Source organism: Notothenia rossii (genome assembly GCF_949606895.1).
Source record: "Notothenia rossii genome assembly, chromosome: 6".
NCBI lineage: Eukaryota > Metazoa > Chordata > Actinopteri > Perciformes > Nototheniidae > Notothenia > Notothenia rossii.
This window is the reverse complement of record NC_136909.1, coordinates 49,429,602-49,443,337: the sequence shown is the minus strand read 5'-3', so window position 1 is coordinate 49,443,337 and position 13,736 is coordinate 49,429,602. Positions and strand designations below refer to the sequence as shown.

Genomic DNA, 13,736 nt, shown 5'->3' with positions numbered 1-13,736 from the left:
GCTTAGCCCCTGCGGTATGTAACAGAATCACCACGGATACGGTTAAAAATGCTCCTTACATTTACAGAGGCAGTACATACAGGACCAAAGGCGACCCTTATGTGTCCGTCACATACACATACGGTTGCACCTGCGAGCCCTGGTCCGGTGTCCTAGCAAATGCGGGTCCTGATGACTGGGGATACACGCCACCTTACCGATCGGCGGAAATTGTTAGATCCCTCAAACATAGAATGAAAGTGATTAGGGGAAACCCAAACGTCCCTTGCTTTGTCAGGTTTTGTAATCCAGTACGCTGGACTTTATGTCCTCGCGGTACATGCAGGGGGGGGTTCGCCACAAGGCCTCTTCGAAATTAAAGTTAAACCAAAGGTAGAGCGAAACCTTCCTCATGCAGCATCTAATATTAAATACCTGTCTAAAATCACATGTACGGATAAATGCACAGGGGATTATAGCCAACTTCAACCTCTAGACGACATCCAAATGGCCACAGGATACACAGATAACAATCTATGGTTAAAATGGGTTGCCCGAACAGCCCAAGAACAAATGGCAGGGGATTGCCTAGCCTGTGCTACGGCCCACCCGCAATTAGTCACTGACCCTGCGCCCCTGTTTCCCACAGATACCTGGGGGTACAACTGTATGTTACAACTGACTAGGATGGCCAGCCCTCCTAACTGTGCCACCCTAGCCAAAGTTTTCCCTCCAATTGATAATGACACTAGGACAGGCCCATTTACGCCTGACAAAGGCGCCGGTGGGTACACATGTTTTTCCATGGTCCAAAAATCTCCATGTTTTGACCTAGGAAATGTCTCTACGGATTGGTGTAACCTCACCATGTCTAGCACTAATATAGGACATTGGGCCAGAGCTGGGCTCTACTATTATTGTGGGGGCCACCGCCTGTTCACCCATATCCCCGAACTATCTGTAGGATTGTGTGCTATGGTGCGCTTCCAGGCACCCCTAATGTTATTAGGCAAAAAACTGGGGCCCACGGACCCTAAAGCCACCCTTAACACCAACCTAATCACTCGACGTAGGAGACACGCGGTGTCCAAACGCCACGCCCCGGGCTCCTTCGATTTGTCTGTCGACTCTCCCACCTACATCGATTCCATCGGAATCCCACGAGGGGTCCCTAACGAATACAAAATAGCTGACCAAATAGCTGCAGGGTTTGAAAGTTTGCCAATTATCTCTGCCTTCTTCCCTGTGACCCCTATCAAAAATATAGAAAGGATCAACTATGTACATTACAACATACTCCGATTGGCCAATCTCAGTAGGGACGCGGTAGAAGGCCTGGCTGAACAATTGGGTCCAACGTCCCTTATGGCTGTGCAGAATAGGATGACGTTGGATATGCTTCTTGCAGGGTGGAGTTTGTGCAATGTTTGGGGAGATGTGCTGCACATTTATTCCCAACAACACGGCTCCTCACGGTTCCGTCACAAGGGCTTTAGAAGGCCTTCGCACCCTATCTAAAACTATGCATGAACAATCGGGGGTACACAATTTCTTAGAGTGGTTTGTGTCACGGTTTGTGAAACAAGCAGGACCCAAATGCAGATTTAAACTGAAACTTCCTTTATTTCAAGGCTATGATATATATATATATATATATATATGTACAATGACAAACAGAACACTCACCGCAGAACTAGTCAGGGAACAAGACGAACCGACCAAGACAGACAGACAACCCAGAACTTAAATACACACAAGACTCAATCACACAACAAGACACAGGTGAGGAGGGAGGAGAAAACACAGGGGCCCAGGTGTACATAATCAGACCATTAGACACACCAGGGAAACTAATGACAAGAGGAAAACACAGGGAAAAGGACCAGACAATAAACCCAAAGGAAAACATGACATGGAAAACAGCAAAAACACCCAAACCTACAAAACTATAAATGTGACATAACATGAGAATCGTGACATAACCCCCCCCTTAAGGGACGGATTCCAGACGTCCCAAAAAAACAAAAATCCAGCAGGGTGGGTGGAGGGGGTCTGGAGGACGGGTCTCGGGCGAACGGCCCGGGGGCAAGGCAGAGTTCAAAAAAGGGGAATTCGGGCGGACGGCCCGGGGGCAAGGCAGAGTTCAAAAAGGGGAATTCGGGCAGACGACCCGGGGGCAAGGCAGAGTCCATGGAGGGAATCTCGGGCGGACGGCCAGGGGGCAAGGCAGAGTCCGAGGAGGGGTGAAGACCCGACAGCTCCGGAGGCCGGTCAGGAGCCGGTGTCGGCAAGATCCCCCATGGAAGAGGACACAGGACCGGCAGGATCCCCGGCAGGAGAGCAGTCGGCGGAATCCCCAGCGCGACAGGACATGGAGTTGGCAGGACCCCCAGCAGAAGAGTAGTCGGCGGGAACTCCAACGTGGCAAGGCATGGAGTTGGCAGGACCCCCGGCAGAAGGGCAGTCTGCGGGACCTCCAACAGCTCAGGACATGGGGTTGGCAGGACCCCCGGCAGAAGAGTAGTCTGCGGGACCTCCAACGGGACACGACATGGAGTTGGCAGGACCCCCGGCAGAAGAGCAGTCTGCGGGACCTCCAACGGCTCAGAACATGGGGTTGGCAGGACCCCCGGCAGAAGAGTAGTCTGCGGGACCTCCAACGGGACACGACATGGAGTTGGCAGGCCTCCCGGCAGAAGAGTAGTCTGCGGGACCTCCAACAGCACAGGACATGGGGTTGGCAGGACCCCCGGCAGAAGAGCAGTCTGCGGGACCTCCAACGGCGCAGGACATGGGGTTTGCAGGACCTCCGGCAGAAGAGTAGTCTGCGGGACCTCCAACGGGACCAGACATGGAGTTGGCAGGACCCCCGGCAGAACAGTAGTTTGCGGGACCTCCAACGTGACAAGACATGGAGTTGGCGTCGGGCGGACAGCCATCAGGACACGGGGAGCTGGCGTCGGACAGACAGCCATCAGGACACGGGGAGCTGGCGTCGGACGGACAGCCAACCGGAGACGAGGTGCTGGAGTCGGCCGGTACACCGACAGGACTCGGGGAGCTGGCGTCGGACGGACATCCAACCGGAGACGAGGTGCTGGAGTCGGCCGGTACGCCGACAGGACTCGGGGAGCTGGCGTCGGACAGACAGCCAACCGGAGAAGAGGTGCTGGAGTCGGCCGGCACGCCGACAGGACTCGAGGAGCTGGCGTCGGCCGATGAGTCAGCAGGTGACGAGGGGCCGGAGTCGGGAACATGGTTACTGGAGCCGGCACTGAAGCCGGGAACATGGCTGTAAGGTCCGGTTCTGGAGCCGGAACCCTGGCTGCTGGGCGCGGAGCAGAAGCCTGGACCCTGGCTGTGTAAGCCAGCTAATGGAGTATGGAGGGAAAGCTGCATGGGCCGGCACTGGAGCACGGAGCCACGGCTGCTGGGTCTGGCGCTGGAGCCGGAACCATGGCTGTTGGGCGCGGAACCCTGGCCTTGCGTCTCTTAGGAGTTTTTTGGAGGCTTCGTGGACCCCCAAACTCCAGACCAGACCCCAAGAAAGGGTCAGAAAATGAGGACTGGCTCTCAGGGCTACGTGAAAAAATCCTAAGCCACTCGGGCAACAAGCTCCAGAGCCAAGGCTTGCAAGCAACCTCCTGACGTGCCTCCTTCAATGCAGCCTCTCTACCCCGTCTAGATGAGGCGCCTTTCCACGTATAAAAAATATACTCCAGAGAACATCCAAGACTTTCCGCCTGTAGCTTCAAAAGATCTGCTGGGTCCATTTTAAGGTCGGTTCGTACTGTCACGGTGCGTGAAACAAGCAGGACCCAAATGCAGATATAAACTGAAACTTCCTTTATTTCAAGGCTATGATCTATATAGACAATGACAAAACAGAACACTCACCGCAGAACTAGTCAGGGAACAAGACGAACCGACCAAGACAGACAGACAACTCAGAACTTAAATACACACAAGACTCAATCACACAACAAGACACAGGTGAGGAGGGAGGAGAAAACACAGGGGCCCAGGTGAACATAATCAGACCATTAGACACACCAGGGAAACTAATGACAAGAGGAAAACACAGGGAAAAGGACCAGACAATAAACCCAAAGGAAAACATGACATGGAAAACAGCAAAAACACCCAAACCTACTAAACTATAAACGTGACATAACATGAGAATCGTGACAGTTTGCTAACATGTTTGGTCAATGGAAAGGTTTAATAATGTCTCTTTTTATTTCTGTAGCTACTTTTATGGCAGCCGCATAGCTCCTCCTGGGGTTTTTGGATATAAGCCTATGTTTTCTTTAGACCAGTCTCTTCTTTTCTTCAAACTGACCAGATCCGTAAGATTGGAGGAAGAGTAGGAAGTACTTCCTTTGTATTTGTATTGTTACTTTTTATCATTAAAACAAGATTATTGTTTAACTTGCATTCTGGTGTTTCTTAATCCCTTCCTTTTTATGAATTTACCCAGTTTACCAAACGACACGCGGAGACGAGGTTGGTTTTAAACATCCTCCTAATCTCCAACATATTTGTAACAAAAAAGCAATGGAAAAAACCCACAGCAACACAGAAAAGATGGTCTTAACATGACCCAGCGGTCTAGTAGTTCATAAAAAACTATAATATCAAAACAAAATATTACGACTAACTTTATTGTGAAATTCAAACTGAACGGTAAAAGAATAGTTTCCGGTTTATTCTGAGCCCGATCTCTGTTTAGATAAATAAAAATAAAGAACTACGACAGATGTGTAATATATTTAATGCAGCTGAACCATTTATTACAATGCATTCATGTGATGACTTTCAAAGAATAAAGCAAGCACTGCTGAATAAAGTATGATTTTATCTTTTACGAAACGTTTTTTTTCATTTGGAATGCAGTTGGAGGTCAACCAATCACAGAGCTTGAGAACTAATCACGGGGTTTGTCAAACAGAGCATATGGTGTAGTCCTAAACTGGGGATTCTGGGTAGTGTAGTGTCTTCTGTCATCCTTTACACCGAAAAACGCTCACATTGCCTTTAAGGGTAGCCGACACAAACGAATGCCGTGCTTCCATGAGCGTCAAATTCCGCCGCAAATGGGAATACATTGCAATCAGTTGAAAACTATTTGCGTCCCTTTATGAAGCTGAAGGAGCCTAGGAGCGTCACAACTGCACGCCACGGGTGTGTTGCTCAGGAAGCTTCGCTGTCGCCATCGCTGTTTATTCTGAGACTCTGTCGCTGACGAAGAGAAGCCTGCTCATGCCGCCAACGCTCAGGGCCACTACCGAGCGCTGGCTCCTCCGTTTCCCGGAGGCTTGTAGGGAGCGACACACTTCTTCGCGCTGGCCCCGAACCGCTGTGTCTCCACGCAACACATCCTCACTCCCAGGTCGGCCTATGTTGACGTTATGTCAAGTCCCCTGTGTCGGCTTTTTCCAACGCAAGGGGCCCTTAGCGTACATTTTCAACTTTCCGGGATGTCCATAGGCTTCTATATAGCTCCCTAAACGTATGTTGTAGACGACTTGAGATCGCGAGCGAATGCTACCCGCAGATCCATTCTCACAGCGTTTATCAACCTTTTTCTAACTCAATATCAAGACACACTTATTGTTTTTACTTCTTTATTTTAATTGAATCATGTAGGACTTTTGTTGCTGTCAGGTATGGGGAGAGTAGGGGCTCAGAATACTGAAATCTGTATTGTTTCTTCGTTTTTTCCTTCTAATTTTGTATTCTTTTCTAAACCACACACTGTTATTTCAACCCACTCTCTTCAGTCTGCATACAAATGACACGACTTTACACATTGGAAAATGCGTGCAATAGATACGCTAAAGTCCGATTCTGCGTGCCTATCATGCGCCAACTATTCCCATTGAGTTCTCAGTCCGAGTTTTGCGTGCATATGAGACGCAAATGGATACGGTCGTGTCTGAGAAGAACGGAAGCTTTGTGGTCCATAAAAACATGTTATTACTCAATATCAAGCCACGATTATTGATTTTATTTGTAATCGTATAATGTCGGACTTTTTGCCGTCCGTGAGGAAAATAAATGGGGCTCAGAGCCTCAAAATACTGAAATCTGTATTGTTTTTAATCTTTTTTTCCTTCGAATTTGTTATCTTTTTCAAAATAACACACTGTTATTTACTCAACAATAACACACTATTATCCTTGTTTTTATTTATTTGTTTAATTATATAATATTGGGCTTTTTAGCCATCCTTCAGGAACTGATTTTCAAAATAGAGTCACCGGAAACAGACGTAGGCCCGGTTCAAGCTCGATGATGTTGTAGCCGCAATGCACCCTGGGATATGGTGTTTCCCACATAGCACGTTTCGTTAAAGGTCCACTGGACGCAGCGCAGTCCAATTCGAGAAGGCGATTCGCCATTAAAAGAAGAAGAAGAAGAAGAAGAAGAAGAAGAAGAAGAAGAAGAAGAAGACGACATTGAACCCTCCTTGACACAAAGTTCCTCGAGGTAAACCCGTTTTCTATAATGTAATAAAGACATTTACAGTGTTTTTTAAAATGATTTCAGCTTTTGCATCACTTTACAGAGCACCATGTGTCGACATACAAGCTTACGCTTGCAAATTATTTGCTAGTTAAACCGTGAACTGCTCAGTTAGCATCATTGAGTTAGCCTTAGCTAACTTCTGTCGTTTTACGGAGCTGTTGCAGTTTAAAATCAATCGATAGTAACATAGTTGATCATGTTGTAAATAGAATGGGGCTTCTTCAGTTTTTTTACAGTGTTTTGGGTTTTAAAGCTTAAATTCACTCTTCGAGCCGATCTGAGATCTGCTCAGATATTTGTCCCGTTGATATTTAAACAGACATTACTAGCTGCTAGCCGATACATAATCCAGTATATTCTGTGCATTAGCCAAAAATAAACGCATTAGAGGGTACAGGTTACCAAAAAATATGCATCTGAAGATGATATGTTATACATTAGGAATTCATAATAACTGAATTATTGTTAAAGCCAGGGGTGGGGTTTCAAAGGAGATCTACATACTCTTGTTCCTCCATTGCTAATAGAATAACATCAATGCCCTATACCAAAACATTTTAATCATACCTTTCCCTCATAATGCTGATGTTGGTCTAAACTTTAATTCACTTAATATTAGGCTAGTTTAAATTACATTTACACCTATGATCTAAATAACACCTTTTTTTGTTTCAGCACAATGTTGAAATTAACTGAAAAAACAAACAAACTAGAAGCTCTTCTTCTGCTTGGGGATGCATATGTTGAGGACACAAAGGCAAGTTTCTTGTTTTTTTTATACCCAAAGTGTCATTATTTAAATCCAGTTAGTTAATGCCCATTTTTTTCTCCCTCTCTGTTTCATTACATTCCATGTCCATAAAGAAACTCAACGAGGAGACTCAACAAGGAGACTCAACAAGGAGATGCAAAAAGAAGACGAACCACGACCGAAGTGACCTGGTGGAAGAGAGACCAAGATGGGCAACGTGTGGCCAGCAGCAAACGAAGGAAAAAAAGTTATTCTAATGGTTAGTCTACATTTGATGAATTTAATCAAAGTCATTATATGTGATTTAAAGTAGCCACTGGTTTAATAATGCTGTTGATACTTCATATATCTATATATTTGCACATCGGTTTTGTCAGAGGACTAAGGACTAAAACCAATAAGCGGATGTAAATGACATGATAATGCAAAAATACATTGAGCTTTGATATTTTTCATGTTTGCTGAAGGTTGGTGTTTTTGTAACAGTTCTTTGTATCTGTCAATTAGCTAAAATAATCAGTTTAATGGGTTTGAATAATTTTCCCCCCAAACAGATGGTAGTCATCCATGCAGTAGTTCCACCATAACCACACCATGTCTAAGCTACCAAGATCCTGGTAAGAAAAAAGCTACTTTTGAAGACTTTTTCTAGATAAGGTATGTTTCATATAAAATGTTTTCCTCATGGTATGTATTTATATTTCTGTATTTAAAGATTTTAATATGCAGAGACTTGAAGACCTTCTATGGGACTCTGAGACCATTAAGGCGATGTGCCACCATTGTCATCTTGGACTCAAAGGCAAAAAGAGTTTCAACAGTGTTGGCAACAGGCGAGGCCACAGAACGTTGACAACTTATTAATAACTAAGAATATCGTCAAGATGACCTGCAATCACTTTCTCCTGGATGAAGCTGTCATCCGTTGTGAGGAATTTATGCCATCAGAGTGGTTTTGTGCAGAGTGTGATATCTTGGTTCATACAAAAAAAACTCTGCACAGTAGGCAAACCACCTTTAATGGATTTTACAAGTACATTCCTCCAACAGAGTCTGTGAAACTCCAGGATGGCAAATACATCATTTCTAAACAAGGTTAGTGTCCCATTTTTTTTAATTGATCAGCCTTTTTTCCCCTCACAAAAAAACTCATTTTAATCTCAAATTGCATTCTGTTATCATAATGCTTGCTTACAACATTGTTAAATCTCATCCTGATTGTACTTTGACCTTGCAGACCGTTTGCTTCCAACATCCGTTCCTTCAAAGATATGTTCTTGTGAAGTTTTCAATGTTGCAGTCTCTGTTGGTAGACCTATCATATTGGTGTGCATAAATGGTAGGTTTTGGTGAATCTTTTTTTTTTTAAAGTATTTTTTAACTAATACATTACTCTAATTCATTGTTATTGTTTTTTTCTTTATGTGTTCTTAGGCCGTTACGATCTTAATGTTCCAGAGCTAACATGTAAACATTGCAATAATAAATGGGGTCTAGAATTCAATGACTTGGTTAGGAGTGGATGCTGGCCAGTTACCATGCAAGCACAGACCCTGTTCCACCCAGATCTGTTCCATTCCTTTGAGGCTATGAAGACGGCAGCTCCAGGAATGTCTAGACAAGCCTTTACTGCAATGTTGGACCAGAGAACAAAGCAGTCTGGAAGAGTAAGTACAAATGTGAAGCTGAAAGACAAATACATGTATTTTCATAATAAATATATTTATGGCCAAATATGGATGAGCGAGATATGATACAAAATATGATAACATATATAAAGTATTTTTATTTCAGACTGGCAAGGTGAATGCAGATGCTTTTCAGAGAAGCTTTCTGCAGTATGTGTACTGCACATTTGAAGAGAATAAACTTCTGGGTAAAGAGCCATTTGTCTGTCCAGCCTGTAGCCCTGAAATGGTGGCTGTTTCAGTCGATGGCAATAGGAAACTTTACAGGTTCCATAAAACAAACCAGTAAGTGTTTTACATTGACACAGCACTTGTCCTTACTCCTTGTATTTTAATTTGACATTGGGATTGCTATTTTTATTTATTTTTTACATTACATGTAATTTGTTAGACGCTTTTATCCAAAGTGACAGTACAGTGGACAATCCCCACAGGAGCAGTTAGTAGCTTTAGTTATTTCCTGTTATATAGCTGTTAAAACTACAGCTGTTGAATCTAAAATATTTCTGTTAGCCTTGTTTTGAAAGATGTGCTTTAAATATAATTATTATTATTATTATTACTATGTTCAATTTGTAACTAGAGTGGTTATCTATAATTCCTTTTCTTATAGGAGTGAAGAGCCAGGCTTTTTTGAGTGTTTTTAGCCCAAGACTCTGAGGTTTCCACTTTTGTGGAGGATGTTCGAGGGGCTGTCAAAAGTGTGAGTTTTAAATTAAGCAGAGCAAAATGTATCTCACCTTTTTTAATAACTAATTGAAGTTAAAATAGTAGTAACACAGTTGCCTTCATATTTTTTTGGAGATGGGATAGAAATGTTGAGACCAGATGACAGGGTGATGAGGTTAGCAATGTGGTCAAACTGTCACAAAAATTATTGCTGTAAAACTGGATTGAAAAAACAGCTAAATTCTAATCTAGAATATATTACACATTTGGAGCCTTCCAATTATCCAAAAACGTGTTTGTTATATTCCAGGGAGTTGCATATCCAGGTGAATCTCGCAGTCGAGCACAAAACACTTGTGTGTAATAGTTTATATGTTTGATAATACCGTCAGTTGGTCCCACTATCCAGTGTTTTGAAATAACTTCTTATAATGATTCTCTAAAAACGATTTACTTTGGAAGACTGCAGGAAAAGCAATGTGTGGGGAATCTCACTGGACAGCAGCAAGGGAGACTTCTAAGCGAGCCAACAAGTTGGATGAAGAAGGTGTTGAAATTGCTGTGTGTAGGCATGGATTTCTTCTCAAAGGTTGGTAGTTGTCTTGATCATTTTCAATTAAAAATATTTGTAGATAATCTGAAGCCTTACCTTCAATCTGCTTTGTACTCACTATTTTTTTTTTTTTTTTAAAAGCTTTAAATATGTATAGATGAGAAATCTTTGCCTATCCGATGTTTCTCCAAAAAGAGTTCAAGAGTGCCTCATTTTTGGCAATGGACGTGACGTGTCGGTATGTACCATATCTTGACAAAGTGTCAGAAGCCTTGCCTCATCTTCAGCCCCTAAAGGAAATGAGACATTGCTTGTCTGTGTTGCATGCCAAAGCCCACAACACCAAATGCGAGGTGAGGATTTGAATTACTTAAACAACAATTAATGTTAAATCTGATCATTGAGATTGACATGAGTCTGAACTGATCCAAGAGAATGTTTTTAAGTTATGAGTTGTTGACCTTGAGATTTGCATCAACATTGATTATCTCATGCTTTAGATTATTTGGAATGCACGGAACCAGGAGGGTGCCGGCACCACTCTTGGTGAAGAAGTGGAACAAGTAAACAGCTTCTTATCCAGATGTGGCCTAACAACTAAATACATGGCCAAGTCAGGTTTGTGAACTTGTTTGGGCCCTGCCTTCCTGTAAATGTATACATTTATATTGTATAACATTGTAATGAGATGTATTCTTCTTCACAGCAAGAACTGACATGCTCACAGTCCATGTTATGGGCTGGAATCATAACAAAGAGAATGGCCTCCACATTGCCATGTTCTCTAGATTCCAAAAAGTATGTTTGTGTATTGAAATGGAGATAACTATTTCAAGCTGTAAAATTTGACATTTAAGTCCACCCAATATATACAGTATACAAATGACACCCCCATATAGACATTGCAGTGGTGCAGGACTAGAGCTACGAAATTCATTAAATATGTTATTGTGTTAATTTCCTCCTATCCTTAAAATGCATACTTTTGGTTTATTTTCATTGCATTATTTTATAAAATGGCATGATTCTGTTTTGCTATTTTGCAGACAGCAGAAAAGACAGAGGGTGTAACTGAGAGCCTGAAGAAAATGCAGGACCAGTTGAATTGCTCTGATGACATGCTAGAACTGTGGGTTGATGATGTCAAACAGTGGGCCAGTAAAGGTAAGAACAATGCTGTTTTGACGTATACATAGATGGAGTCGGTTCATAAAAACTAAATAATGCTGTCCAAATTAAACTTTGTCCTTTAGTGTGCCAGTTAGTGTGCGATGTGCAAATAACAGACCTTGATTGTGTTTGAAACTTGTTTTCTTCTTTTTATCTTATTCATTTAGGAAGTGCATCAGCTAGTCCTGCAGATGCTGGTTGTTTGCAGATCTCAATAGAAGCACTCTTTGTGAGCATTTGCCAGAAAAAGCACTACCTTTACAGACAAAATGGTAAGCATTTTGGGACATTTATTGGTTGGGTTGATTAAATCCCGTCAGCTCTTTTGTAATCTATGTGTTACTCTCATTACAGATCGTAACAAAAGGTGTCAAAAGATCGTCCAAAAGGTTGCCCAAGAAAAGAAAAGGTTGCTAGAGGACATCCACAAGTACAACCAGCAACCTGATGGTGACCCTATTGACACCAACATGGTTGTGGAGAAACTCTCAACCAAATCTGCAGAGAGCATGATCTGGCCTTGGCAGGAACCCAACAGAGGTGCTGTATAAAGATTTTACTTATAATCTACAAAACTGTAGTAATACAATGTGTTCATTAATGTGAAATGTTTATATTCATTCTCAGACGGTGTGGACATTCTCACTAAGAAGGGGCTGTTTGACCAAAAAATGCTTCTGTCACGAGTGACAGAAGCAAAGTAGATCTTTGTGAAGGAGATGATGCAGCACTGTCAGTGCCTCAAGGACTCTGTATCAAAGGTCCAGACACTGATGGTGTCACGATTCTCATGTTATGTCACGTTTATAGTTTATTAGGTTTGGGTGTTTTTGCTGTTTTCCATGTCATGTTTTCCTCCTGTTTATTGTCGGGTCCTTTTCCCCTGTGTTTTCCTCCTGTCATTAGTTTCCCTGGTGTGTCTAATTGTCTGATTATGTTCACCTGGGCCCCTGTGTTTTCTCCTCCCTCCTCACCTGTGTCTTGTTGTGTGATTGAGTCTTGTGTGTATTTAAGTTCTGGGTTGTCTGTCTGTCTTGGTCGGTTCGTCTTGTTCCCTGACTAGTTCTGCGGTGAGTGTTCTGTTTGTCATTGTACATATATCTCATAGCCTTGAAATAAAGGAAGTTCAGTTTATATCTGCATTTGGGTCCTGCTTGTTTCACAAACCGTGACAGATGGCCCCAGTTTCATTGATCACACAGACAGGAAGTAAGCGAACAACATGGATTTATTCACTTTAAAATACATAAGTTAATGTTTTTCAAACCAGCAAAGGCAAACACACTTTAAAGAAGATTTTATCCATCTGTTTGTTTTTATTTGAGTGACTGCATTCTAGTCTTTCTTGACCTAAATACGTTTTCTCTGAATAATTTTCACAATTTATGTTTGCTATATAACTTGGAGGCTATCCGAATGGGATCACAGAGGAGGGGTACAAGGGCCTTATGTGTCTTCGAAGGAGAAATCTGCATGACCTCAGACTCAAACAGCAGACAGTAGCAGGCGCCTACAGAGGAATTCTGGAATCCAGTCCTAGGCTGGTGGAGGAGGACGAGGACGAGGACATGGAAGAAGAAAAAGACTGGCAAAGTGACAACAGCTCAGATGATGAAGAAGGGAATTGACTTGTGGAAAGTTACTTGGTGCCCTTATGCAGTTCTATAGTTAAAGCGGGCATATTATGCTTATTTTCAGGTTCATATTGTGTCCATATATCTGCCTTTTTACTGTTCTTCATTTTCACAGCTCCCTTCAGCCATTCTGACTTAATAATCAGATTTCAGCTAGCTGACTGTTTTAAGTGAATAAAAAGGTAGTAAAGTGACACCAAACACAAAGCAGTCTAACAACTAACCCGTGGTGTTTAGTTGGCTGACGGGCACAACACTAGCACGCAATTCAACAATATTAACCACAGCTAGCTAACATGTAGATGTTTGTGTGTGGATTTGATTAAGTGTGCAGTTTTTACTTTAAAGCGGACATATTAATCTTATTTGAGTTTGAAATGAGTGCTTCTACTGTGACATGTTTCCATGCTTTAATGTTGAAAAATTATTTTTTTCTCATATTACCTGTGCTGCAGCACCTCTTTTCTTTACTTTGTCATGTGCATGATCATATATTGTAACCTGTGTTTTGCTACATATGCTCTTTTATCTTACCAAAATAGTAATAAACTTGATTTTGTACATAACTGATGTGTGTAAATATTTACTGATACTGATAGTTGTCTTCACACATCAAATAATTAGCTTGAACTGAGGTTACAGTCATACCATTTATAACAGAGATTGATATTGGATGTGTAAGATAATTCATAACTAACTATAATCTATTTTGAGGATCGGGAGAGGGACAACAGTTCTTCCAAAAAGCACTGGTAGTGTAA

The 13,736-nt window shown here is 42.6% G+C and overlaps 1 protein-coding gene across 9 annotated transcripts; it reads left to right on the top strand.

The window, feature by feature from the left end:
• The first annotated feature begins 6,333 nt into the window (after window positions 1–6,333).
• LOC307042583 (uncharacterized protein) lies at window positions 6,334–13,529 on the top strand. 9 transcript variants are annotated; one of them, XR_013809172.1, is made up of 18 exons: window positions 6,334–6,471; window positions 7,186–7,267; window positions 7,375–7,520; window positions 7,816–7,878; window positions 7,977–8,356; window positions 8,499–8,600; window positions 8,696–8,928; window positions 9,056–9,234; window positions 9,563–9,652; window positions 10,081–10,207; window positions 10,367–10,524; window positions 10,672–10,789; window positions 10,878–10,969; window positions 11,218–11,335; window positions 11,509–11,613; window positions 11,696–11,881; window positions 11,969–12,550; window positions 12,749–13,529. XR_013809172.1 is itself a non-coding variant. In XM_079686552.1 (17 exons), exons 10-17 carry the CDS (start codon window positions 10,096–10,098, stop codon window positions 12,043–12,045), a joined length of 966 nt encoding a protein of 321 aa, XP_079542678.1. In that variant the 5' UTR covers window positions 6,334–6,471; window positions 7,186–7,267; window positions 7,375–7,520; window positions 7,816–7,878; window positions 8,312–8,356; window positions 8,499–8,600; window positions 8,696–8,928; window positions 9,056–9,234; window positions 9,563–9,652; window positions 10,081–10,095; the 3' UTR covers window positions 12,046–13,529. The 9 variants fall into 9 exon arrangements, 8 of the variants coding, with proteins under 8 accessions (XP_079542678.1, XP_079542674.1, XP_079542680.1 ...); XM_079686552.1 differs by having other exon boundaries at window positions 8,312–8,356; window positions 11,969–13,529; XM_079686548.1 differs by having other exon boundaries at window positions 10,088–10,207; window positions 11,969–13,529.
• Window positions 13,530–13,736: the final 207 nt, after the last annotated feature.